At 38.1% G+C, this 27,912-nt stretch overlaps 1 protein-coding gene and 1 long non-coding RNA gene across 2 annotated transcripts in view; one reads left to right on the top strand and one right to left on the bottom strand.

The window, feature by feature from the left end:
- The first annotated feature begins 2,073 nt into the window (after positions 1–2,073).
- On the top strand, positions 2,074–26,376 carry EDNRB (endothelin receptor type B). The gene is made up of 8 exons (XM_004054622.5): positions 2,074–2,469; positions 3,242–3,775; positions 18,240–18,352; positions 18,487–18,691; positions 20,661–20,810; positions 21,214–21,347; positions 21,901–22,009; positions 23,525–26,376. Exons 1-8 carry the CDS (start codon positions 2,251–2,253, stop codon positions 23,657–23,659), a joined length of 1,599 nt encoding a protein of 532 aa, XP_004054670.3. The 5' UTR covers positions 2,074–2,250; the 3' UTR covers positions 23,660–26,376.
- Positions 12,980–27,912, bottom strand: part of LOC109029444 (uncharacterized) — a 90,130-nt gene continuing 75,197 nt past the window's right edge. The window contains exon 7 of the long non-coding RNA XR_002008527.4: positions 12,980–14,154. This is a non-coding gene — a long non-coding RNA (uncharacterized lncRNA). The remainder of the gene's footprint in view (positions 14,155–27,912) is intronic.

The raw sequence follows: 27,912 nt of genomic DNA, 5'->3' as shown, positions 1-27,912 counted from the left end.
CTGCACTTTAAGACACTCCTACAGAGGCAGTTTGTCAGTCAGACTGATTTATTGGAGCAAGAAGTAACTTTAATCCTTTTCTTCCATTTTACAAAAAGGGGAAACTGACACCCAGTCATTCATGAAGATCAATGAACAATTCTTTACATTTCACATGGTTGTCTTTACATGTTAAGGTGAAATATTTAAGGTTAAACTTCAATTGCATATTTCTGATGTCTAGAACACTGTTTCCCCAAAATAAGAAAAAAATTTGCTTAGCCTTTCTGCAATTACAATAATAAAAAGCATAGTCTGTGTAACCAGATAGACATGCATTCAAATCCTAGCTCCAATTCCTGGTCCCACAACTAACTAGCCACATGACCTTAACTGAATTACTGAGACTCAGTTTCACTACCTATAACATCATAGAAAATAATACCGAGCTGGAAGACAAACATCAGGGAATCAATGAGGTACTGTGAAAAGGTGCCTAACGCAGGTGGTAGACCCTGTAAGGAGTAGCTGATACTGTGTTTTAAATTCCAAATGAGGAATGTGTATATTTACCTTAAAATTGTTTGGCCTTTTTCTTGAGCCCAATGACCAGTTAATAAAGTATAATTAAATACTTTAAAATATCATTATCAATTTATAAAAAATATTTCTTAAGCTCATTTTGTGGCAGGTAGTGGGATGGTGCAGAAAGAACATATAACTCATTCAACTCCCTGTCCTGTAAAAGAAATTAAGTCACATGAAATCAATAGTGACCCATAGATGTCTCTTATGTGATCAAGTGCTTGCTAAGTTGTGGTTAACAGTCCAAAAGTGCTACAAGAAAAGTAAAGAGATAGACCTCAGTGAGGATTAGAGCAGACTTCCAGGACTCAGTGGAGGAAATTTGAGTGGAGATGGAGATGATGAGAAGGCCAGTGGGGAGAGAGAAAAGTCACCCCACAGGAGCCGTAGGCATGAACCCAACAAAGCTTGTATAGGAAGGGCAGATCCAACACTGGGTGGAGTCACCTAAGCAAAATATTCATATTCCAAAGCTTCCATATAATTCCTTATTCAGACAACATTGTATATTGTTACTTGGCTCAGCAATTGAATGTTGACCTCGTTCTTACGAGACAGGGAGGATAAGGACTGCAATTCAAAATAGCCAGATTTGGAATTAGCACTCACAACCCTAGACCATATTTCTCATTCCTTTAGCCTTACTCCGTAACCATGTTCCTAACCATATTTCACACTTAAAGTTCACCTTTTTAAATAGAAATTGATTTTCTACTTCCACTGTCCCAGAAAGCATTGCCTAAGAGCCAAAAATCCAAGGTTCTTGTCCCATTTATTCCATTAACTAACATGAAGCAAAAAACGAACCTCCTGTCTCTGGGTGAAACTGCTACATGGAATGGGTGCTTCTGGGTTTGAAGTTTCACAGATCCAGTAGGGATTTTGCTGATTGGAGGACGGCACAGTACTCTCCAGTGCATCTCCAAGCCTGACTTCCTGACCTCTTTTAAACAATCTCTGGGCAAAACTACCAGTCGCTGTTATTTTCCTCTCTGCGGTAAACATGGAGCTCAAGAATGGATAGAAAGACCTTATTGTATTGCTCTACCTGGTAAATAAATATCATGTTGAATTTGCATGGTAGCTTTCTGATTATTTTCATGTCTCCGATAAGCATCAAGTCTGTCATAGGTACAGTATAAAAATGCCTGAGATTGCCTAACACCGATACTGTGGCAGGAAGAGAGAAGCGCTGTACTGGGGAAAATGAGGAGTACTTGTAATCCTCTCTCGGGGCAGTGAGAGGGCCTGGGAAGAAAAGATCGAGCTGTTCCGTGTTGGGGTTAATGTTGGCTTGAAATGAAACTTCAGGGCAAAATGAAGCAGAGCAAAGAGCAGCGCCCACAAACCAACCTTAAATATCACAGCGGCGGAACATTTACCTGAAAGAAAAGTGACACTTGGCATTAAAAGTTCAATTATCACGTTCAGTGCAGAGCCTTGTTCTAGTCTGGAGCTGCCGGGTGTCACATGGTGCGTGATAACTTGCCCTTGATTTGGGTTCATTTGAAGAGCGTAGAACTCTAACAAATAAACAGCCTTTTGGGACCTGTCCCCGGACGAGGACTGCCCCCCTCCCTCGGGCAACTACTACTGATGCTGTCCAGGCATCGCCCAAGGGGAAAGGTTGCAGCGGGGTCAGAAGGCGCGGGAGGAGTCTGGCGGTGATTGATGGGGAAGGGATGAATGAATAAAAGTACTTGTCTGATGGCAGCAGAGACCCCAAGCAAACGGTGGAGGCTACACTGTCTGGCATTCTCGCAGCGTTTCGTCAGAGCCAGACCCGCCTGCAGCTCAAGGGAGGCGTGCTCCTCTCCCAGAGCAGGCTGGAACCCAGCTGGGTTCCGCGTCCCGGGAAGGTGGTCTCCATTCGTCGCTCTGCATCTGGTTTGTCAGATCCGAGAGGTAAACATTCGGGCTTGGTGTTGAATTAAAATCATTGATTGAACCTTATCCTGGGGCTTCGGTTTGGCTTACTAGTTTGGGATTTTAAAAAAATAAAAATAAAGCCTATAGAGAGGGCAAATTAAAATTAGGTTAGGTAAAGGAAGGAGCGCGAGTGTTTGAAGCCGTTTGGAGGGAACAGCGGTTTCCGAGTTCCTGCTGACTTGAGAAGTCTCTGCGGGTTTCCGAATCTCCGGCGCACTCCTGGGCGCGCTCGGGGAGCTGTAGCTCAGCCAGCCAGGGAGTAGCGGCTTTCATCCGCCGGGAGGAGTCTTTCGAGTTCAATCGCGGGGTATAGAGGTTCCCCTGCGGGGCAAAATGCAGAGCTTGACACGAGCCCTTGGCCTCTAGGTGCCTTAATTCCGCGGTTCCCACGCACGCTTTACTAAGACGTGTCTGTATTCCTCCCGTTACGTGAAAGAGTTCGGAGCTTTGCCTGGGACCCCCATCATTCCCTCCCTGGCACACCCCTTCCAAACGCCCCGCCCCACTGCATATTATTTACCCCCTCCTGGCCACGCGGGGGAAGAAAAACAGCTGAGAGGGCATCAGGAAGGAGTTTCGACCCGCGCTGGCGAGTCATGAGCGCCAAGTTCCCCACTGGCGCGCAAACTTGAGTTACTTTTGAGCGTGGATACTGGCGAAGAGGCTGCGGGCGTTATTAGCGTTTGCAGCGACTTGGCTCGGGCAGCTGACCCAAGTGTCCTGTCTTCCTTCCCCTGCTTGTCTCTAGGCTCTGAAACTGCGGAGCGGCCACCGGACGCCTTCTGGAGCAGGTAGCAGCATGCAGCCGCCGCCAAGTCTGTGCGGACGCGCCCTGGTTGCGCTGGTTCTTGCCTGCGGCCTGTCGCGGATCTGGGGAGAGGAGAGAGGCTCCCCGCCTGACAGGGCCACTCCGCTTTTGCAAACCGCAGAGATAATGACGCCACCCACTAAGACCTTATGGCCCAAGGGTTCCAACGCCAGTCTGGCGCGGTCGTTGGCACCTGCGGAGGTGCCTAAAGGAGACAGGACGGCAGGATCTCCGCCACGCACCGTCTCCCCTCCCCCGTGCCAAGGACCCATCGAGATCAAGGAGACTTTCAAATACATCAACACGGTTGTGTCCTGCCTTGTGTTCGTGCTGGGGATCATCGGGAACTCCACACTTCTGAGAATTATCTACAAGAACAAGTGCATGCGAAACGGTCCCAATATCTTGATCGCCAGCTTGGCTCTGGGAGACCTGCTGCACATCGTCATTGACATCCCTATCAATGTCTACAAGGTAAAGGGCGCCTGCTGAAATCACGGCGGGCTTGAGGAAGGGGGCCTGGTTGGAGACGGGGAGATGAGAAAGCTTGTAGAGGGAGCTTCCCTTTAGCTCCCTCTTAAGGTTCTGCCCCTCCTAAAAGTCAGTAATCTTTGGAACCAAATTCCATTTGGTTCTGTCCACTCATAAAAGTCAGTAACCATTGGAATAAGATTCCATTCAGGTCTTCAGTAGACCTCTGCTAAGCTTAGGACAAGCGTAGTCCCCAGTCTAGCAATGTTAGTATCACTTTGGGAACTTGGTGCACATGAAGATTTTTCTGGCCTCACCCCAGACCTACTGAATCAGAAACTCTGGAGTGGAGCACAGTAATTTGTATTTTAACAAGCCCTTTATGTGATTATGATGAACTGTAAAGTCTGAGAACCACTAGTCCTGAAGGATCTGGTCCCTAAGTGCACCTAATGGGGTACATCCTCTAGTCAAAAGTGTGTGGTCCATGGACAGTCAGCATCAATATTACCTGAGAGTTTGTTAGGAATGCAAGGCTACCTCAGACTTACTAAGTTAGAATCTGCATCTTAAGATCTTCTTGTGATTGATACGCCCACTAACTTTGGGAAGCACTGTTTTGGAAGACTTTGAAAGTAGCAGGTACAAAGTAGGTTTTTAGGAAATAAATGGCCTGGAAAAAAGAGATCCAGACTGGTAAGTAGGAAAAACACAGTTCACCTGCTGTGACGGACTGTAGCTACTTTGTATTAAATATCTACAGTGGGCCAAGGACTGGGTGAGATGTGTTACTTCCGTTATTCCTTCCAGCAGCCCACAAGTAGATATTACAATTAGTTTACAGATGACTGGTAGGATGATCAAAGTAAATGAATTAGAGGTGGAGCTGGGGATCAGACCCAAATCTGTCAGGTTCCAAAGTGCAAGCTATATGATGGCACCCCATCAATTATTTCATGGACAAGACCAAGGAGCACTCAAAATCTGTAAGGGTTTCAGTAGTTAACATTATTGTGTGATTACCATGGGCATCAGTAGAAACACACAAAGAGCCAGGTTGCTCCAGGTTGCTTTGGAACTCCAGACGCATCCCAGCACCTCTGGGCCTCAGTTTCCTCAATTCCACAATAAGGCTGCCAGTGCCCACTTACTGAGGCTTTATGGTGTTAAAAAAAAAAAAAGCAGTCTAAATAAAACAGTTGGAAAATTTCAAAGACATATGAAAATATTTAAAACTTTCCCAGCAGGAGCAGCAGCAGCAGCAGCAATAGAAAGTTGCACATAAAAACACAATCACAGTGTAAGGAAATGGAATTGTGCTTTGCAGATTTGCCTATAGCTAGCCCTGACTTCAGTACTTCAGTACAAGGGGAAAAAAATGGAATGTAAAGTTGGGAAATGTTGTAGGGAATGCTTTGACCTATTGGCAGGAGTAGTTACCATAAGGCATGCCTGTAAATTTCCCTTCATAAATCTCTAAAAATCCTAACCCAATAGCTATATTTTAAGGGGAATTCCAAACATTTCTGAGGTTTAGCGGTGAGAGTGGATTAGGATACAGTTTTCTCTAAAGGGAATCACCCCTGGAAATGGGGGAATCGATTGAAGAAATCCTAAAATCCTGTGTGGCTATTGATTCTGATGAACTGTGAGGATTTACTTGGTAAGAGCTGAAATTGAATCTCTAAATGCAGTCACAACTCCATGAGGGCCAGAAGTGACCCTTTTACTTCTTAAGACGTCCCACAAACTAAGTCTTCCCATTCTAATTTGGCAAAGGAATTTCAATTCAATTCATCAAAACCGAATTGAGAACTTTTCAGTACAAGGTGTTGTGATAAATTTAAAATAAATCTAACAAGATCTCTTCCCAAAGGGAGATTAAAGTCTAGTTTCGCTAGGTTGGCACAGGATTTTATGAAAGTTCTGTTTAGGGGGTCAGGAAACCCCACATGTCCAGCCCAGTTAGAAACCTTTCTAAATCAGACAGTAGCTGAAGTGCTGTGTAGAAGGTGGGATTGAGAACATTTTTTTAGTTCTGTTGTGTTGCCTCCAGGACAGATATAAATCAGCTCTTCCAGAACCATCTTATTTCCTCTGTCTGGTTAAATGAGTATTTGTGATAAACTAGAGAATTTCTGACTCCCCAAGAGGTCACACAGTTTCCCTTTCATTTCAAACTCCCGTATGATTTCCCTAGGAAGTTACACCCTTTTCCCTGAAGCCATCCAGTCTTAACATGACTGTGTTTTTACTTCTGAAATAAGCCAATGAGTCATTACAAATCTGTCCATCCATTAATCTATATGGGTCACAAACACATTCATCACATTACGTCCCATCACTAAGGTCATCATTATTGAATCCTACCTTGTGGCCTTAGGTTTAGCTTGAGACACAATATCATAATAACGGCTACCAGTTAATGATGCACTAGGCACTTGGTTTATTTCATTAAATCACTATAACAACCCTGTAGAGGAGGTATCGTTATCATTCCTGCTTTAGATCTAGGCAAACTACTTGTCAGAGAGGTGAAGAAGTAACTTGCCTAATGTCATACCACTACAAAGTAATGAAACTGGGGCTTGAACCCAGATCATCCAGCCCAAGACCCTGTGGTCCACCCCATCCCACTGCACAAAGCATGCTCAGGCACTGCATGGTCATCTCCAACCTTGAGTATTGTTTTAGGATCTCATTTGGGAGCATTTGGTGGAATTATGGCAAATAATATGCTATCCCACAGTAGAATACTTGGTAAACATTTTCAGAAATTAATTTGAGTCAGGATTTCTGTCTCTTGAAACCCACTTCAGCTGGTCTGTAGTGTGTAATATCAGTGGAAGTTATTCTAATGGCTTAATTTACCAAAATATCAAATCCAGGACTAGTCAAAAGCCATTTATTCTCCTAAATAACTGTGGCAACATAGTTTTTTTAATGCATTTAGAATTTCAGAGTAGTCAGGTATGATCATTCAGAAAAAAGTAATTTAAATGAGTTATGAAGGCTATATTTAATATATCCTAATATGAGAGGCTTAAATCTAAACCAGTGATTTCTACTTTTTTTGGTGGGGTTTTATAATTCTCTTTGAGAATTCAATATACACAATTTCTGGGGGTTTGTGAAATTCTCCTACTCTCCTGTTGGCACACTAAGGGCCCAGAGGCCCAGAAATGTCAATGTGAATCTATTCCATTAATCTAGAGTTTAATGAATATAGAGTTCAGTAAAGTTGACAAATCACAAAATGTCATAGCTCTTATTGGAAGCTACAGTCTTCAGGCTGTGGAACTGGTGGGACTTTATCTGGAGTTGCTGCAGTGGGAAGCTGAAAAGCATTGGGAAACATGTCTGATCTGCCTGGACTTCCTCAAGGAGCTGGGTCCCTGGAAACTTTTAGGAAGAATCATACCACTCTCACAGGTCTCCTGTGTTGTGGGTGAAATCCTGTGTTGAAGGCTAGGGAAGTGTCTGAGGACACTTAGCAAGTTGAGGCTGCTGAAGCACTTCAAACTCATGTAAACATGCAGAAAATAATAAGCGTTGCTTACGCTTCTCATAGGCACACACTAGGGCTATGCCTACATTACACAACACCAACCAGAAGAACAATGAAAACTTCAGGCATCCAAAGGAGATATTTATTTAAATATATATGCATGTGTACATGTACATACATTAAAATGTTAAGTTTTATAAGAATATATCAGTAAAAAGATGACTATCATTTGGCACAGGGCATGGCACATAGCAAGAAATGATAAATGTTATTAAAATGTGTGTATGTGCGTTTTGAGTATTCTGTTTTCCAGCTTTTGTTGTGACAAACATGACTACAAACGACATGTTTGTACATACGGCTTTGCACACATGTGTGACTACATCTGAAGGGTAAATTTTTATAACTGGAATTATTAAATCAAAATGTGTGTGCATTGTAATTTTGAAAGATATTGCCATATTGTGCTAGAAAGTTATTCTTGTACTCTTGGTATTAATCACTATTTTATATAATATCTCAATATGGATATAAATGCATATTAATGTTTATCTGTAATATGTATATGGGCCACCATGCTTAATATTTACATAGTCTACATATACATCAGAACCAAAAGCCAGTGCTTGACTACCTGATGTTAGGATGAATTTCTCCTTATTCACAAGCTACTTATTTTGCCCTTCCTATATATCCTAAAATAAATGGGGTAATCTAGATATTTGTTCACATGAGAGCCTGGTGTTCCACTACTAAGTTGTAGAAGCATAGATATCAAAGCTGGATAAAAAGCAAGACAGCCGGGTGTACTTGTAGATGCTATCAATGTGTTTATGTTGTTGTTTGGTTGGTTAGTTGATTTTGCTTGGTTTGCTTTGGCAATGATATTTAACAAAACTTGGTTGTAGGTTGGGAGAAGTTAAAAATTCTTGAGCAAATAGTGAGTTCTTAAATTACTTCTGAATTTTATTAACTCTCTTTGTGTTATAGTTACATGGATAACTGAGTTGAAGAAGTTAGCTCTCAAATATAGCTTCCTTTATGTGTAAAGAAATTGCATTTAAAAACAAATCTACTTGCAAACTGATAAGACAAATACCAATATCCACATTAACTAGTTCGGTAAGGATCCAAAGGTAATCAGGTGTCCAATGGTGATGGAGAGCTAAAAATTAGGCTGGTGACCCACTGGAGTGCTTCTAGATGGTTTTACAGTTAAGAACTGTAGGCTACTATTAGAGGCAAAGAGGCTGCATTCATAGTTCTGAAAGACAAAACTGCTGATCTTTAACGTTTAACTAGTTAAGGGTGGGAACATATAACATTAAAATGCTGGTATGTCAAAATGCGGAATTGCTTCACCGAACCCACAAATGAGTTTCGAGTGAAGTGACCTTGGCAGGTAATCAGACATTTTCTGCTTGTGACACAATCAGGATTATCTTTCTGAACAAATTTACCTTTTGCACTATCCTCTTAGACTACTTCTGGTACTTAACAAGTTTATGTATAATTAACTAGTTTTGTAGTTAAAAGTAAAAGTTGATGGAACACCACCAACTTTTGAAGTTATAATTTTCCAGTCAGTGAACTGAAGTATATTCATACATTCCAATCAGTAAACTGAAGCATATGCATATATAGCAACACAAGAAGTAAGGGTATCATTGGGAGAGGAGTCTAATTTATCCCAGTTTAATAACAATGTTCTCATTTCCAGTCAAGTAACTGAAATATTTTAGTAATATTTAAAGATATTTTACCAGCATAAGCATTCTGAACCAAAAGTGGAACCTGTATTATTTATGTAAAGCAAAATAATTTTTAAGGAGCACCAAGTAAGTGCATTTAAAGTATTAACTTTTAAAACGTGTTAATAAAGAGCCAGGCTTTTAGCTTGAATGACCTGGAATCAGTTAACAATACAGCAAATACCCCGACACCCATCTATCATAGTGGCTGCAACTGTCAATACTACACAAATGCTTCAGACAAATGATGTTATACAGAAGACATAAGAGTAGTGGGCTTTTTCCACTCATATTTTTACCGATGTCCAAATGAAAAAGAAAAAGAAAGCTTGATTTGTTCTGTATTATTGTCATAGTCAGATAACAGGTTGATAGCAGAATTCAAATAAACCAGAAACTCAGACTTCATATTCCCAATTCACTGTTTCACATGTTGGTCATAGATTTCTGTGACAAAATGGTCAGTAAGCACTTGGCCTTGGGCAATGAAAGGTTCCCTCGGTTCAACTTGATGGTATTTCTTGTGTTTGCCTTTGATCTGCCACTTGGTCACTCCGTAAATCCAAGCTTCTACAAATGTCAGGGTAAGGTTTTCTTTCAATATGGTAAGGCTTATCTATCAAAAGCTTTACATTTCTCAGTTTGCTCATTTAAAATGAGTCTTTCAAGATTGAAGATATTTCCATAGTTGTACAAAAGGATAACGTAGCCAAGACCCTGTTGTCTCCAGGCCAGGGAGCCATGTTCTTCAATTCACAAAGAAAACCATATAAGGGTATCTCTGCGTAGCTAATATGCTATAGTTGATTATTTTTAGAGAAACATGCCAAATGCTAATAAATGATTAAGTTCTTTAAAGGGTGTTGACAGATAAAGCCTGAGCTGAAATAAGATTCAAGATGTAATTTATGATGTGAAACATTCTCTTTCAGGACTTTGCACAGTTAAAAAGAAGTTGGTTATGTTTGGGAGATAGCTGAATGTGGTGTGTGGGTATACCTTAGCCAACAACTTCTCTAATTTTAGACTTTTTATTATTTCCAAGGCTTTTATTTTAGAGAGTTATTTATCCTTCCCTGTAGGGCCTCTGGTGAAAATGTAAAGGAACAAGAAAATGGCCAAAATGTGGTGGTGGATGGGAGAGAGGGAGAGAGAGAAGAGAAGGCGTGAAGGGAGAAGATAGAAGAGGATCATTCTTGAATCAGAAATTTATTAGCAAAATTGATTGAAGCATTTCTCAAGCAAGTCTCCCCTTTTGAGGCTCAAAACTGCACTCATGCCTGCTGACCTGTGTCTTTTCCCTACTTCTGTCTTCTTCAGTTTCATTGTAGTTTCCAGAAAGGAGAAAAACTATCCTCAGAATGTTTACACTGTACGCTGTCTTCTTCCCACTCACTCAGTGTTTTCAGCCTATTTTAATGAGCTTTCAGATTCCATAGTAATCAGACATTTTCTGATCACAGCTTATTAGTCTCCCATAAGATATTCCACAGATAGAATTAGGCTTAGGTATGGCATGAAGTTACTTAATAAGGTTTGTTGAATTCATGTAGTTTGCAAGTCTCGTTCTGAGCCAGGAGGCCCTCAGGTTCTCATTCTTCTGTGTCTTCAGATATCACCAGTGATCTTAGAAGATCCAGCTCAGATAAGTGAACTAATAATAGGCCAGGTTTGTGAATGGGGTTTGTTATTTCCCTTAGTTGGATCTTTTCAAAATATGTAATATGTCGGTGATAGTTTTAAAGCTCAAACTATGGATATATTTTTAAATTTAGATAATAAAAGAGTACAATCAATTTCTTTCCTGGCCTGTTACAGACTTAGAAATAAATTTCTGGTAGGAAAATATATTTGAGGTAAACTTCAATTTCTCTTAAGAAATATTTTTAAAAATTGTTTTCTATCTCTATGTTTCTCTTAGAGATTTTGTTTCAAGAACTTTAATTCATTTTCATAAGCCATTGTTCTATTTCAGCAAGTTATAGGAATCTTTCCAGAGCTGTGAAAAGGCCTCTGTTTTGTGGATGTGTGTGAAATAGATTCCCATGGACAGAACCGCTGCCTTGCACAACTCTAGGGGGCACTGTACATATTGTAATCTATTGAGATGGCATCCCTGGGGGATAAGCTAACATTATTTCTGACCCACATATTTCTAACTCACATAGGCTAATCTTTAAGTGATTAAGTGCATTCTGATGGATGCAGGGTAGAACTTGTAATTTATATTTGTCCTTCAGGGCACAGTGCACTGTATGTCAAGAAGAAAATATTTCCATGCACTTGATCAGCATATTGACTCTAAATTCAAAGCTTACTTTGAACTATTTCTCTGTGTATTAATACAGAAAGAGTTCTGGCATGGAAGTTCTTGAGTGAAGGTGCCCTATCTCATTAAAACTCTAGTTCAAACACAGAAAAACTCTTAACTACTACAGGAAACAGAGACAAAAACAGAATACACCCTTTCCTAAAGTTGTGAAATGCAGCTATTCCATTATTTTCCTTTTTTGACTCTTACTGTGAAAACATTTATATAATGCCAGTTGTTTAAAGAAACGTTCACAAATTATCACAGGATGGAATAGACTGCAGTCTGGCAAAGTAATCTTGGTTGTCCTCTTAATTACACCACTCACTCATCCTCTAAAACAATCATCTCTTACAATGCTCCTATGTTTACTGCATCTACTTCCACGAAACTTAACAATCCTCTCCACAGCTGAAGCTCTTCATAGAATCCCATTACATAGTGAGAAACAGTAGGTTCTGTTTTATATCAGTCATTGCCTTGACAAGTTTGAGTAGGAGAGAGAGGGTGGGAGAGGAATTTTTGTCGTTACCTTTTCCGCCCTGCATGGAAGAGCGGAATTCCAACAAGAGTCCAGCCCACTCTCAAGCCTCAATTCTAGAGTTTCTGACTCTATGTGCCAAGAAGACCTGATCATCAGTACTAGAAAATATAAATAGTAAATATACAGTCATGTCAATTATCTAAAGAATATATGTAGAATATGAGAACTGAAAAGCTCATGACAAATGTTTTGTCATAGATGATTTTTGCCGTGTGATCAAATTCATTCATCCACTCATCCGTTCATCGTTACTTAACAAACATTGAATGAGTGACCACTGTGTGCCAATCACTGTACTAGGCATTATAAATGTTGTAGAATATTCTGAAACAAATAAACAGTTAAAGCTCAATGTACACTTGTAATTTAATAAAGTAGAAAAAGAAAATGCTATGTTTAATGAGGTGAGTGAACATTTGCTTGTACAAGACGGTTAACTTTGGCATTTCCTGACTTTATGGGGCTTGACTCCTTTTGGCATTAACAGGGGTGTGTGTTAACAGGATTTTTTTTCTTCATTTATTATCTCAAGTATGTGATTTTTAATTAAAAAGAGAAATGAAAAATGTAAATCCCCCGGTTAGAGAGATTTTGTAGGATTCACTTCACAAAACCCTCAAATAAGTAAAGAATATTTGTTTCTTATTCATGCTATTTATCCTTTTAGAAAAATTTTAAACTATAGTATCAAAATGACTTTATAATGTAATAGAATAATTTATTTGGATTCTCTTGCCTTGTTTCTTTCTCAAGCAGCTGTTCCAAGGTAAAGTTATAAAATCACGGTCTTTCTTGAGTACAAATCTTTTAGCCAGTATGGCCACACCTTTTTTCAATCTAGTGCTTATTTATTTGTGTTTATCATCCAAAAGAAATGTTCTAGAGAAGCAGTATAAGCCTTAGGGTAAAATGGGTCAGCACAAACATAGGCTATCATTTTGTCAAATGGATACCATATTGCCAGCAGGACTTAACACTAACAACAGCTATTCAGTTAGATGAGACATCATGATATGAAAACCAGTGCCAGTTATGTGAGTATTGCCAACTGGCTCATATTTGATCAATGTTAGGTAACATATATTCAACTGAATTTTAAACAGGATTTAAAATTTTAATTTATGTGGAAGGGACATAGTGTCAATATTGAACTCTAAACACCCTTTTTGCGATCAGAGAGACTGCCTTTTGATTACATGTTTGAATTGTCTTCACTGTTCAGACCTTGCCCTTAAGTTATCTAATTTAATGGGGTAAAGTCCAAAGAAAAAACTAAAAATAGGGAATAAGGAATGTGTTATTGCTGGGTTTAAAGTTAGAGTTGCTTCCTCTTGCAGTAAAGTGAATCCATTTCCTCTTCAGTGGGGAAAGCTGTATCCTTAGACTTCAAATTATTGATGTTAGATGTTGTTATTTTTCCCAAAGAATGATGAAGAAATGAATGTCTAAGAATCATACCCATCTATAAGAACAATCTCTCACCAAACTTTTAAAGATGGCATCTTGGTTGAGAGTGAATTTTTTTTTTTTTTTTGGCAAAACTTCATAGTTTTTCCCCACCAGGGATACCTTTATATTTTAGGTAAGTTTCAAGCACTAGCTTGCCTAAAGACTTTCTTGCTAGAGGCCATTAAGATGACAGAGATGAGCATCAATAGTGGGCATGGTTTCTGTCACAGAGTATCAGGCTTTGCTGGGTCTCCACAAAGCCTTCTGATCAGTGAGGCAGAGGTTAAGAGTTTTAAAGGAAGAGCATTTAGAGTCTTGCCAAAGCCATCCTTCTCACTACAAAATAATGGAAGCAACAGTGCATGCTCTTCCCACATCTTCTATGGCCTTCCAGAGCCAATAGTATCCAGTTCTAAATTGAAAGCATGAAATGCTGAAAGCTGATAAAGGTTAATGCTCTCTCTCTCTCTCTCTTTTTTTTTTTTTTTTGCAGTCTCTTTCCCTTCAAAAGTGTAGACTAGAAAACTGTAATCTCTCCGTGGTGATTATGTGTCTGACTATCTCTCTGTTGAGCTTGAAGAGCATTGTTACAATTTTCAGTTTGTGTTTCCCTGTTTTCTGTGATAGCTTGGGTCAGAGGTTGGGCTGCAGGCCTCCAGTGGTATGAAGAGCAATAATCCAATTTCTAGGCTGAGCCAAAAACAATGGAAACCTCAAAACATGGCCTGGATTCAGTGCAGAGCTCATTTTCATCAGCCAGACTTCTTTCCCTTCAATGGTCTGGACGCTCATTCATCTTGATTCTTCTGATAGCGGTACCTACAGGACAACAATATTAACATATTTGGAAATAATTTAAGACAGAATAAAATATTTTAAAATATCCAAATGTTTGTACATTATTTGAATAAAATAACTAGGGGGATTAGTCAGGGTTCTCCAGAGAAATAGAACCAGTGGGTTAGATAGATGGATGGATAGGTAGATAGGTAGGTAAGTAGACAGACAGATAAATAGATAATGAGGAATTGGTTTATGAGATTATAGAGGCTAAGAAGTCCCATAATTGGCCATCTGCAAGCTGCAAATATAGGAAAGCCAGTGGTGTAATTCAGTCCAAGTCCAAAGGCCTGAGAAACCAGTCTGAGGGCCAGGGGAGATGAAATGAGACATTCCAGATAGACAGGAAGAAAAAGGGGCAAATTCCTTCTGCCTCTGCCTTTTGTTCTATTCAGGTCCTCAAGAGATTGGATAATGCCCACCCACCTAGGGTAAGGCAATCTGCTGTTCTGAGTCCACAAATTCATATACTAATTTCTTCCAGACACATCCTCACAGACACACCCAGAAATAGAGAATGTTTAATTGAGCAACCAGTGGCTGGTCAAGTTAACACATAAAGTTAACCATCGCACTAGGTGAGCAGAAGATTTTGCTCTGCATCTAGATATTTTACTATTATTTGACACATAGCTATAGGTTTAAAAAAATTTGATTTAATTCTAAACATTTTTTTTTGTGCAATCACCTCCTTCAAACCACTGTCGGGCAGGTATTATAGAGGTTGTAAGCATAGACTCTAGACCTTCTGGGTTCAAATGTGGATCTATTACTCACTTAAGTGAGCAAACAAATGCAAACATGTTGGTTTCCTAATGAAGAGTAACAAATTACCCTACAATTTAGTGGCTTAAAACAGTAAATATTTTTTAAATCACATTGTGTCTTTGGTTTGGCAATTAAGGAGTGGCTTAGCTGGGTGGCCCTGGCTCAGGGTCTCTCAAGAAGGTACATTTAAAATACTGGCTGGGGATGCAGTTGTCCAAAGGTTTGTCTAAAGCTGGAGGATCCTCTTATTCACAGATGTGGCAAATTAGTGCTTGATGTTTTCAAGAGGCCTCAGTTCTTTGCCATCTGGTTTCTCCACAGAGGTGCTTGAGTGTCCTCATGACATGGCAGCTGGCCTCCCCCAGAATAAGTGATCCAAGAGAGAGGAAGCCAGTTCTTTAGGAACTAGTGTCAGACATCACACATCATCACTTTTGTCACATTGTATTCATTGAAAACAAATCACTAAGTCCAATCCACATTCAAAGGCAAGGAAATTAGCCTTCATGTTTTGAAGGGAGGAGTAATCAATAGCAGAATATTATCTGAATAAGTTGTACGAGGCTGGGTCTAGCACAATCCTTGAAACCAGCTGGATAATTTTTATTCTTATTTCTAAGGGTAATTGGCAGTTCTTTTAAAGCTACATGGGTTCAAAGCTGGTTCAGACCTGTGGTGCACCAAGTCTCCCCCATTTCAGTAAATGGCTTCACCATGCACATGGTAAACCTCTGTGAGTGTCCTGACTTCCCACATCATGTGTCCAACCCATCAGCAAGTCCTGCTAGCTACCTCTACCCTTAAAATATATACAGCCTATAACCCTCTCTTCATAGCCTCAGGGCACACAGGGTCCAGCTCACCACTAGTTCTCATCAGTGCTTCCTTTCTTGGCCCTACATTCTATTCTACACTGGGCAGCAACAGTGATCTCTTGAAAAATATGTTAGATCATGCCATTTCCCTTCTTCAAACCTTGCAATGAATTCCCTCAAAAAAAGCATTCAAATTCTTCCCTCTACAACTTCATTTTCCATGCATTTGGGCTGGGTCAGTCTTCTCCAGCTTCAGTAGCTAGTAGCCTCATTGCTGTACCTCCAGTTCACCAGGCTTGTTTTGACCTCAGGGCATTTGCACACGCTCTTGCCTCTGCCTAGAATGCTCTTCGCATGGCTTACTGTCTTATTTCAGTCAAGTCTCTCCTCAAATGTTGTCTCTTCAGGGTGACCTTACTAAGAAGCTTATCAAGAAAACACCTCAAATCCCACCCTCACTCAATATGATCACAGCCTCTGTTTAACACCATTTTAAGTATGTATGTGTTTTTTGTCTGCCTCCCTCACTATAGTGTAAACTCCATGAGAGCAGGAGTGCTCAGAATGGTGTCTGGCACATAGTGAATGCTCAATAAATATTCATTGAATGAATGAATGAACAAGCAGAATTAATGAGTCAGTTGATTAACCCAGAAGTCACAAGATAGAGGCTATGATGGCTCACAGATGTATTTTGATAATACAATGTTATATGAGAGTTTTAAAAATATATATATGAATTGGACTTTAATAAATTGTGAGATTCATATAAAAATTCCAGTCTGGGTTCTTTTGAAAAATCAAGAGATTTTTGTATTTGGGGTCCCTTAGCACAAAGTTTGTGATGTCTACTAGCAGCTGCTCCTTTCAGACAAAGTTTACCCCAGACCCCACCCCACTCCCTGTCATCTTCCTGACACCAGTGACTTTCTGAGACCTGGCACCCTCCACTTCTCTGTGTTACCTGCCTGGCCCTGTAGGTCTTCAGGATCCTACATTAGGCATATATACGATAAGTCTGCCAACTTTTGTCCCACATGTCTGTGTAAGTTTTGACATCTAACTTAGAAATGAAGTTGGTCCTATGTTGAATCTCCAAGTCAAATTGATTATGAGACAAACATTTTAGCCTTTGACGTCATTCTAGTTATAGAACAATCAACTCAGCTTGACAAACTCGGTAGAGTCTTCACTACTAGTGAAAGGATGGAAAGACTCCATTGTGTCTCAAAATAATTTTCACTTTTGGAAGGTTGTTTTTCAAACTATTTTTAAGACCCATGGATTTGAAATACTTTTATTTTCAAAACCTCATGAACATTTGATCCAGATGTTTACCTAAAGTGATTCATTTACCAGTGTGGGACACACCACATTGTCCTAAGAAAGAAAATAACCACATTTAATAATAGATGGTTTCATAGTCTGCAGTCAGATAAAGAGAAATATATACGTGTACATAGATACACACTATATATATATTACATACTATGTGTGTGTGTGTATATATATATAATAGCAATAACTATTTCTTCTTGCTCCTTATACAGCCAGTCGCTGTTATATTTTAGAGTCTATGAGTCAAGCACTGTTAATATTAAACATCTGCTATGTGTCAGGCACTGTTCTAGGCAGTTGTGGAGCTCATAGTCTGTCTTACATTCCAGGGATCCAGACAGAAAAAAAACTAAGCAAACAAATAAGTTAATGTGATATGCCACAGGAATTGATAGACTATGGATAAAAAGGAAAAGAGAGTAGGGAGATAGGGATGTCTGACTGGTTACGGTATCTAATAGTGTGATCAAGGTAAGTCATGTTGAAAAGATGAAATTTGAGTAAGACCTGAAGGAGATAAGGGAGTTAACCAGGTGAATCTGTGGGGAAAGAGCCTTCTAGGATAAGGAAGGACCTACAGTGAAAGCCCTAAGTAGGAATGTGCCTGGTGTGTTCGAGCAACTGTGTAGCTACTCCTACTGAATGACTGTTCAGTTAGGTAAACTGACTGCAATGAAGAACAAGTGCCTGAATGCACATGCTGTTCTGCATGGAGTACTACTTCAGTAGGGAAGTCTGGTCTCCTCAGCTAAGGACTATTTATCATTCAATTTTAATTAACCCATATTTTGCTTTGGCCATGACCTGGGCATTTCAGACTCCATGACAGTATACAGGTTCAATTTTCAGGAGAAACTTAAGCGACTGGCTCAAGTTTGCTCTGATGAGGTGAGCTGAACTCTAAGCTACTGTATACGCATGATGACTTCTTATAAGCTGGCTGCATTTTCTTCAATCCCAACACACTTTCCTGTCCCATACATATATCAAACAATGGTGCTTTTCAAAGAAGTAGTCCATGAGAAAAAGAATGACAACCAGAATTTATCCTACTCTGCATGTTAATTACTCTTCACTAAGTGATATAATTCAGAGGGCATCTTATGAAACCCCCTAACAGAGCTTCGTGTCTTCTCAATGCAGCTGCTGGCAGAGGACTGGCCATTTGGAGCTGAGATGTGTAAGCTGGTGCCTTTCATACAGAAAGCCTCCGTGGGAATCACTGTGCTGAGTCTATGTGCTCTGAGTATTGACAGGTAGAAGCTTCTATTTAATCCAAGTATATTCTGAATATATACTATTGTTTTCCATGTTACTTAGAAAATAAACTGTGCAATTCAATAAAACTAAGGTATGCCAGCTTAAAATACAATTCTATTTTTATCTTCAGATATCGAGCTGTTGCTTCTTGGAGTAGAATTAAAGGAATTGGGGTTCCAAAATGGACAGCAGTAGAAATTGTTTTGATTTGGGTGGTCTCTGTGGTTCTGGCTGTCCCTGAAGCCATAGGTTTTGATATAATTACGATGGACTACAAAGGAAGTTATCTGCGAATCTGCTTGCTTCATCCCGTTCAGAAGACAGCTTTCATGCAGGTAAATTTTACTTTTTTTATTTTCCTTTCTGCTCTTGCCTTATAAATATTTAGCTATATTTCCCCTGTTCCCCACTCCTTGGGAAACTATTGACTTATGACTGTCCTTGGCATAAATTAAGGGTATAGATCCAAGGACTGTGGAGTTAATGGTGATCAATGACTCAAGCTGCAAGAAGCTAGATCACTACTTCTCTAAGAATCCCCTTGATCTCAGTGGCATAGATAAACCAAGTCCACATGAAAGAATTGATGTGAATTTATAGCTTTTCTACCCAAAGCCATGTTAGAAGTAAAATGCTTGGTGCCACAAAGTGAAAATAGCACTCAGGCAAAAGTTTTCTCAGCAAGGCAATTTACTTCTATAGAAGGTTGTGTCTCACAATGGAGCAATGGCGAGAGCATACCAGACAAGGGAGGGGAAGGGGGTGTTATCCCTGATGCAACTAGTTCCCACTGCCGCATCTTTCCCCTATTGGGTAGGGTTGGACTGCACAGTCTAAGTTAATTCCAATTGGCTATTTTAAAGAGAGCAGGGGTACGAGCTGGAGTGGTGGGGTGAGTAGTTTCAGCAGGAAGGACAGTTACAGAGCAGGTGAATAAGGATGACTAAGGACAGAGCAGGTGACTAAGGATGACTAAGGACAGAGTAGGTGACTAAGGATGACTAAGGACAGAGCAGGTGACTAAGGATGACTAAGGACAGAGCAGGTGACGAAGGATAACTAAGGAAAGAGCAGGTGATAGAGGCTAGGAGGGGGTTGTTTACTGAAACTAGGGGCAAGGAGATGTAAAGAATGGGGAGTTAAACTTTAAAATGGAGAACAAAGAACAGGGAAGCTGAACACACTGACATATTGGTTCTTTGAAGAGGAATTTACTGTATCCTACAGCCCCATAAGGACTGACAACTACTACGTAATCTGCACAAGATAGCCCAGTAGTTGTCAGAGGAATGGATGGTCCAGCAAATATTCAGATAGAAGTCACCCTGATATGGATGGAGTCTGAATGGCAAGACTCCCCTCTCTCTGTCTTTGATGCCAAAGAGAAAGCTGCCATTGCAAGAAACTTTTCATCCTGGTCATTTATTAAAGAACATTTGATTAGGGAATAGAAAAAGAATGATGATGCTCGTTTCCAGAAGATAGATCCTGAGTGTAAAAGGCTCTTCCCAACAGAATGAGTTAAGAGACATTAATGCAAAGGGGTCTGGCTTAACTATTCCCAAAGATTATTTTCTATTGTATACGTAAGGAGACTAAATAAAACTTTATGAACTGTATATATCATGCTAAGTAAAAGAATCAAGGACATAATGTGAAATTGAAAATGAAATTGCTATTTCCTTGTTTCCTATTAGTAAAAAGAAAAAAAAAGTGCTGCCTAGGTTACATAATTCCCTCTCCAACAGAGATATATCTAAAGCAATATGAAAAAGATAACAGAAAAGAAAAAGAGATATGACATAAGTCAAAAGCAGATTTTATCTTTTTGCGAGGTTAGATTTATATGTTACTGAGCTAAATGGTTAACCTAGACCTTTTCGTATCTGTTGTTCCCATTAAACAAACTTGCTAAAAAGTGAGAACTTCATCTAAACACTAAGTTATCTTTACATATTTAGGTGTTATATTTCACACAAAAAAAACTCTAAGGATATGTTTCTTATGTGAAGACAAAGCATTGAATTACCAAATATTTAAAATTTTGCCTAACTACTTAAGTTTTTGTGCATGCATAACACATTGTCTTAGAGAACTGAAATATTTTTGGGAAAATTTGTTTTATTTAACATGACTATTTATTTGTTCAGTAAGTGTGGCCTGAAAGATTCTGTATGATATATATAAACTGGATCTAATTTAGAAGATAATCATTCCCTGATGAATTTTTTTAAGTTTAACATTTGTTATATAAGATTTTCTTACAGAGAAGTATTAATCATAAAAATTCTCTCATCCCCATAGTTTTACAAGACAGCAAAAGATTGGTGGCTATTCAGTTTCTATTTCTGCTTGCCATTGGCCATCACTGCATTTTTTTATACACTAATGACCTGTGAAATGTTGAGAAAGAAAAGTGGCATGCAGATTGCTTTAAATGATCACCTAAAGCAGGTAAGAAAATACAAATATTTGATAACTCATGGTTGAATTTATAATTATAAATATGAAAATTATGATGATGATGATGATAAACTAACATTATTATATACCAGAGCATATTTCCTTTTTCTTGCTTCTGGTAGTTTTAAATAGATAAAGAATATTTTTATATTATTTATTTGGAGATATTCTATATAATCTAAAAGGATCTAGGGAGAATCAGAACTTTTTAAAGATGAATCTCTAGTCACTTCGGTTCCACTTCACATTAACTATTCCGTATAAAGCTCAGTGTCCTGAGTTTTTACACATGCCACTGACTTTTTGTAGACAATATTAAATGTCGTTTTAGAAGATAGCATGCTATGAGTAAAATGAGCCATCTCTTAAGGGTCAAACTATGGATTTATTTCAGAGACGGGAAGTGGCCAAAACCGTCTTTTGCCTGGTCCTTGTCTTTGCCCTCTGCTGGCTTCCCCTTCACCTCAGCAGGATTCTGAAGCTCACTCTTTATAATCAGAATGATCCCAATAGATGTGAACTTTTGAGGTAAGAAAGGCAAACTAGAAATGGTTTCGTAAATAAATGCCACTCAGAAGTGTTTCCATCGATCTTTTTTATAGGCAGAAAGACAGACTACCATTTTTCTAACCCTTAGGAAGTCATGGAGACTCCCAATTTTTATCTGAGGTCCTGTTGAGAGGGACAGGGAAGGGGGAGTATGAACAACACTGGGGACAGAGAGTCAGAGTTGTCAAGATGATGAGTGAGTGCCAAGGCGGAAAATGTCAGGTCCGATTCTCCAACGCGTTTTCTAAATTTCTTCTTTTCAGCCAGCTTCAGTACTTCCAAATGAGATTTTATTTTAAAAGAGAAGAATTGGGCCTGGGAAGGGGAAATGGAGGAAAGTCAGTAGAAATGCTACAGTTAGAGGGAGACACAGACAGAGACAGGCAGGGAATCATTGTTAGCAAAGATGAGTGATAAATTTAGAACCATTGTATATTGGCATTTTTTTTCCTTACAAAAGCACAGAAGCTACAATGACTACATGTTCAGAATAGCATATTTTTCAGACACATTTTGGGTTATTTTGTTGCAGCTTTCTGTTGGTATTGGACTATATTGGTATCAACATGGCTTCACTGAATTCCTGCATTAACCCAATTGCTCTGTATTTGGTGAGCAAAAGATTCAAAAACTGCTTTAAGGTAAGAGACTACCCCAAAATAAAAAGCTCTTTGTAATATGGCTCAAATATAAGCTTTCAAAACTGCTAATATATCTATCCAGACAGATTTAGTAAATTATCTTATAGTTTCCCTTTTATTACATCATGGATGATTTTTTTAAATACAACTTTTGCTTGTAAATCACTATAATTGTTTTTGCCTATAAATCCTAGTCAGCCACTCCCTACTGCCTCAGCCAATCAGTTACACTCATGGAATTGTTGACCAAAAAGTAATAAAAATTACATGCATTGATGTCTGATAGGCATCACATAATAAAATAAGGGCTAAACATGAATTAAAGGCCCTGTTCCCTGTTTTTGGTAGATTCTGAACTTCGCAGCTGCAATTATTATTATAACTAAATTAGTTCCTTTTTCACATGGACTGTGAGAATAGCAAGGTAAACAAAAAAAATAGTTTAGGTTTTACCTCTTTCTTCCTTTTTTGTATAACAGTGATGTGCTGTTCAATGTGAAATACATATAATTCCTTCTTCAGCTGCTTGCATTTTATCATCCTTCTATTCATTCACTCCTTCAACAATCTAACATGAAATAAAATATCCCCTCCCCTAATGTGAAAATCATCCATTTGTCCATGGTATTTCACTACTGGAAAGCTAAGAACGTAGCTCCCGTGTAAACACTAAGGCAGCCTATAACATTCTTCGCCCACTCATAACTCAAATTTTAGAGTTGGAAGAGAACTTCCATCAGGATCAACACCCTCATTTTATAAGACATAAAACAGTGGACTTCCCATTTTCTTTTACATATAGAATTAACAGAAGACAAGCAGAATGAAAAAATTTTTATATTTAAAAAAACTTCAAGAAAAAAATTGAAGAAAACTGAGATGCTTTTGTACTATATAACCTTATTGTTTACCAATATTGAAAAGAGATATGAGAACACATGGCTGAAAAAATAGGAAAGCAGTATTAAATTCATTGACATGAGAAGATATTTATGTCACTGTCAAGTGAGAAAAAGCAGGTTAAATCTCCTCAGCAAAGTGGCTTAGAATAACTTGGGATGAGATGTTTGTGAAAGTATCTACAAGGTTATGGAGTATACATACAGTACAGTCTCAGTAAAATAATTATACTCACATTCTCCAGCACATGCACATATACATGTGTATAATTTATTTCATGTATGTGCAAATATTTGTTTTCATGAGGAAATGTCTTGAATTATATGTTTATCAAATATTATCAAATAACCAAGAGTAAATATCAATTAAAAGTGGCTTTCTCTTGTTGAGAAATTTTAACTATGTAGGTTTTTTTCTTCTCTGCATTTTTTAGTTAAAAAATTATCATATGCTACTACTGTGATTATATTCTTTTAAGAGGGAAAATAAAAGAGCACTGAAAGAAAGGGCCCAAGAACTCCTAATCATACAAAGAAAGTCAGAACCCTGGAGAGGAGGAAGAGTTGGGAAAGGTGACTGATGTTAACATATAATGAGTTACTTTGTTTTGTACAGTCATGCTTATGCTGCTGGTGCCAGTCATTTGAAGAAAAACAGTCCTTGGAGGAAAAGCAGTCATGCTTAAAGTTCAAAGCTAATGATCACGGATATGACAACTTCCGTTCCAGTAATAAATACAGCTCATCTTGAAAGAAGAACTATTCACTGTATTTCATTTTCTTTATATTGGACCGAAGTCATTAAAACAAAATGAAACATTTGCCAAAACAAAACAAAAAACTATGTATTTGCACAGCACACTATTAAAATATTAAGTGTAATTATTTTAACACTCATAGCTACATATGACATTTAATGAGCTGTTTACGGCATGGAAAGAAAATCAGTGGGAATTAAGAAAGCCTCATCGTGAAAGCACTTAATTTTTTACAGTTAGCACTTCAACATAGCTCTTAACAACTTCCAGGATATTCACACAACACTTAGGCTTAAAAATGAGCTCACTCAGAATTTTTATTCTTTCTAAAAAGAGATTTATTTTTAAATCAATGGGACTCTGATATAAAGGAAGAATAAGTCACTGTAAAACAGAACTTTTAAATGAAGCTTAAATTACTCAATTTAAAATTTTAAAATCCTTTAAAACAACTTTTCAATTAATATTATCACACTATTGCTCAGACTGTAATTAGATGCAAATGAGAGAGCAGTTTAGTTGTTGCATTTTTCGGACACTAGAAACATTTAAATGATCAGGAGGGAGTAACAGAAAGAGTAAGGCTGTTTTTGAAAATCATTACACTCCTTTCACTAGAAGCCCAAACCTCAGCATTCTGCAATATGTAACCAACATGTCACAAACAAGCAGCATGTAACAGACTGGCACATGTGCCAGCTGAATTTAAAATATAATACTTTTAAAAAGAAAATTATTACATCCTTTACATTCAGATAAGATCAAACCTCACAAAGAGAAATAGAATGTTTGAAAGGCTATCCCAAAAGACTTCTTTGAATCTGTCATTTACATACCCTGTGAAGACAATACTATCTACAATTTTTTCAGGATTATTAAAATCTTCTTCTTTCACTATCGTAGCTTAAACTCTGTTTGGTTTTGTCATCTGTAAATACTTACCTACATACACTGCATGTAGATGATTAAATGAGGGCAGGCCCTGTGCTCATAGCTTTACAATGGAGAGATGCCAGTGACCTCATAATAAAGACTGTGAACTGCCTGGTGCAGTGTCCACATGACAAAGGGGCAGGTAGCACCCTCTCTCACCCATGCTGTGGTTAAAATGGTTTCTAGCATATGTATAATGCTATAGTTAAAATACTATTTTTCAAAATCATACAGATTAGTACATTTAACAGCTACCTGTAAAGTTTATTACTAATTTTTGTATTATTTTTGTAAATAGCCAATAGAAAAGTTTGCTTGACGTGGTGCTTTTCTTTCATCTAGAGGCAAAACTGCTTTCTGAGACTGTAAGAACCTCTTAGCTTTGTGTGTTTCTGCCTAATTTTTATATCTTCTAAGCAAAGTGCCTTAGGATAGCTTGGGATGAGATGTGTGTGAAAGTATGTACAAGAGAAAACGGAAGAGAGAGGAAATGAGGTGGGGTTGGAGGAAACCCATGGGGACAGATTCCCATTCTTAGCTTAACGTTCGTCATTGCCTCGTCACATCAATGCAAAAGGTCCTGATTTTGTTCCAGCAAAACACAGTGCAATGTTCTCAGAGTGACTTTCGAAATAAATTGGGCCCAAGAGCTTTAACTCGGTCTTAAAATATGCCCAAATTTTTACTTTGTTTTTCTTTTAATAGACTGGGCCACATGTTGGAAATAAGCTAGTAATGTTGTTTTCTGTCAATATTGAATGTGATGGTACAGTAAACCGAAACCCAACAAAGTGGCCAGAAAGAAAGAGCAATAATAATTAATTCACACACCATATGGATTCTATTTATAAATCACCCACAAACTTGTGTTTTAATTTCATCCCAATCACTTTTTCAGAGGCCTGTTATCATAGAAGACATTTTAGACTCTCAATTTTAAATTAATTTTGAATCACTAATATTTTCACAGTTTATTAATATATTTTATTTCTATTTAAATTTTAGATTATTTTTATTACCATGTACTGAATTTTTACATCCTGATATCATTTCCTTCTCCACATCAGTATCATGTTCTCTAATTATCTTGCCAAATTTTGAAACTACACACAAAAAACATACTTGCATTATTTATAATAAAATTGCATTCAGTGACTTTTTAAAAAAACGTTTGATTCAAAATTTTAACATACTGATAAGTAAGAAACAATTATAATTTCTTTACATACTCAAAACCAAGATAGAAAAAGGTGCTATTGTTCAACTTCAAAACATGTTTCCTAGTATTAAGGACTTTAATATAGCAACAGACAAAATTATTGTTAACATGGATGTTACAGCTCAAAAGATTTATAAAAGATTTTAACCTATTTTCTCCCTTATTATCCACTGCTAATGTGGATGTATGCTCAAACACCTTTTAGTATTGATAGCTTACATATGGCCAAAGGAATACAGTTTATAGCAAAACATGGGTATGCTGTAGCTAACTTTATAAAACTGTAATATAACAATGTAAAAAACTATATATCTGGGAGGATTTTTTGGTTGCCTAAAGTGGCTATAGTTACTGATTTTTTATTATGTAAGCAAAACCAATAAAAATTTAAGTTTTTTTAACAACTAGCTTATTTTTCACTGTACAGACACTAATTCATTAAATACTAATTGATTGTTTAAAAGAAATATAAATGTGACAAGTGGACATTATTTATGTTAAATATACAATTATCAAGCAAGTATGAAGTTATTCAATTAAAATGCCACATTTCTGGTCTCTGGGCTGGACTGTGTGTTTCATTGTTGTGAAGAAACAGATATACAGACATTCAACTTCCCAAGGTTGATTTTCTGGGTAATAGTTTCCAATGGCCTCTTTGGTCTTCCTTTCTTTGGTTTCCTGCCTTTGGAGCACTTCATTGTTTCATCATTATTGTACCTTAGCAAAGGTGAAAGTTTGAAATGAGGTTTACGGATTGCTCATTGCATTTCACAAGCTTCTTTTGAGTGTTTTCTGTGTGCAAGATGGGATGAAATTCACAAAATGCAAGGTCCCTACTTGATAAGAGACAGTGATGATAAACTTTAATATGAGGCAAAATGAAATGAGCACTAAATAACTGCACACTGATTGCTGCAGTAGTTCACCTGTCTGTGTCTCTCAGCATGTAATCCCTTTCTTCACCCAACAAAAATAATCCAGAATTAGCAATTGCTTTTTTCCCAGACAGTAAGGTCAAACCCAGCCGAGTATTCCAGAGGTTGCTATCATTTACCCCTGACCTTTCCTGGATTTCAGCTGCCTAATTTTAGCTGGCACTTCAAAATACAAGTGTTCTGAATCCCAAGGGCCATATGAGAAGTACAGAAAAGGATAACATAGGAAATACTCTCGTAAAGCAGTTGCCAAAAAGAGCCTTTGTTTTCTTGAACAGTTAGTTGTTAAGCAATAATAATAATGCCATCACAATTTATTATAGTAAAAGTACGCAGAAAAAATATAATTTACATAAGCCAAAGAAAACCAAGAGATGTGCAGCTCTAAGATGTAGAGGTCCAGAAATTCAAAAATTGTACAGGCCAAGGTTATAGAAAGCAGTGACTCTGGCATGACTGACTGACTAGCAAACATTATTAGCCAGCCTTTGAAATGACACACATTTAAAAATCAAAAGATTGAATAAGTATAATCAAATTTGGAAGTCCTGTTGAACACTTCCCGGATTCAAGACTCACTTGAGCAGAGGGAATAACCCTATCATGTTAGAAAGGAAGTATGTATGATCAGAAAAACACCGAAAGTCCAAAAAATGTGATATCCTTGATTGTGTCTGCAATTTAGTTGACCTCAAACAAGTCAGTTAATATATCAGAGCTTCAGTTTAATTATCTATAAAATATAAATATTAATATATTTACTAATTCTTACATCCAATCAATACATGTTAATATATGTACTATATAAAATACCCACCAATGTGTAAGTATACAAAAATGCAAAAGGCATAGCTACTGCCCTCTGGAAACTCACAATCTAATAGAGAACACAGACACATAAACAAATAAAGGCAGTTAATACATTTTAGGTACCCAAATATAGATATGTGCATAGTAAGAATCCCGGAGTTTAGGAGAACTCATCCAAGAAGATGGTACTCAAGTTGAGCCTTAAAGGAAGTTTGCTAAGCTAACAAGGGTTTAATGGCATTACTGGAAAAATTACTATCATCCAAGAAATGTGAAAGGGGTAAAGGAACATGGCCAGTTCAGGTGAAGGGTTGACCCGTAGCATGCTGGAGAGGGGTTGTGAGAG

This window comes from Gorilla gorilla, chromosome 14, assembly GCF_029281585.2.
Source record: "Gorilla gorilla gorilla isolate KB3781 chromosome 14, NHGRI_mGorGor1-v2.1_pri, whole genome shotgun sequence".
Lineage (NCBI taxonomy): Eukaryota > Metazoa > Chordata > Mammalia > Primates > Hominidae > Gorilla > Gorilla gorilla.
Note: the sequence above shows the minus strand (reverse complement) of the source record. Positions and strands in the feature narration are given on the sequence as shown.

What these genes read in the sequence shown, in the direction of transcription:
- EDNRB (XM_004054622.5), top strand. Translation starts at nt 2,251, where the DNA reads ATGAATAAAAGTACTTGTCTGATGGCAGCAGAGACCCCAAGCAAACGG. An exon ending in TCCCTATCAATGTCTACAAG is followed by an intron (nt 3,776 to 18,239) that starts GTAAAGGGCGCC and finishes TTCTCAATGCAG; the next exon opens with CTGCTGGCAGAGGACTGGCC. An exon ending in GATTCAAAAACTGCTTTAAG is followed by an intron (nt 22,010 to 23,524) that starts GTAAGAGACTAC and finishes TGTTTTGTACAG; the next exon opens with TCATGCTTATGCTGCTGGTG.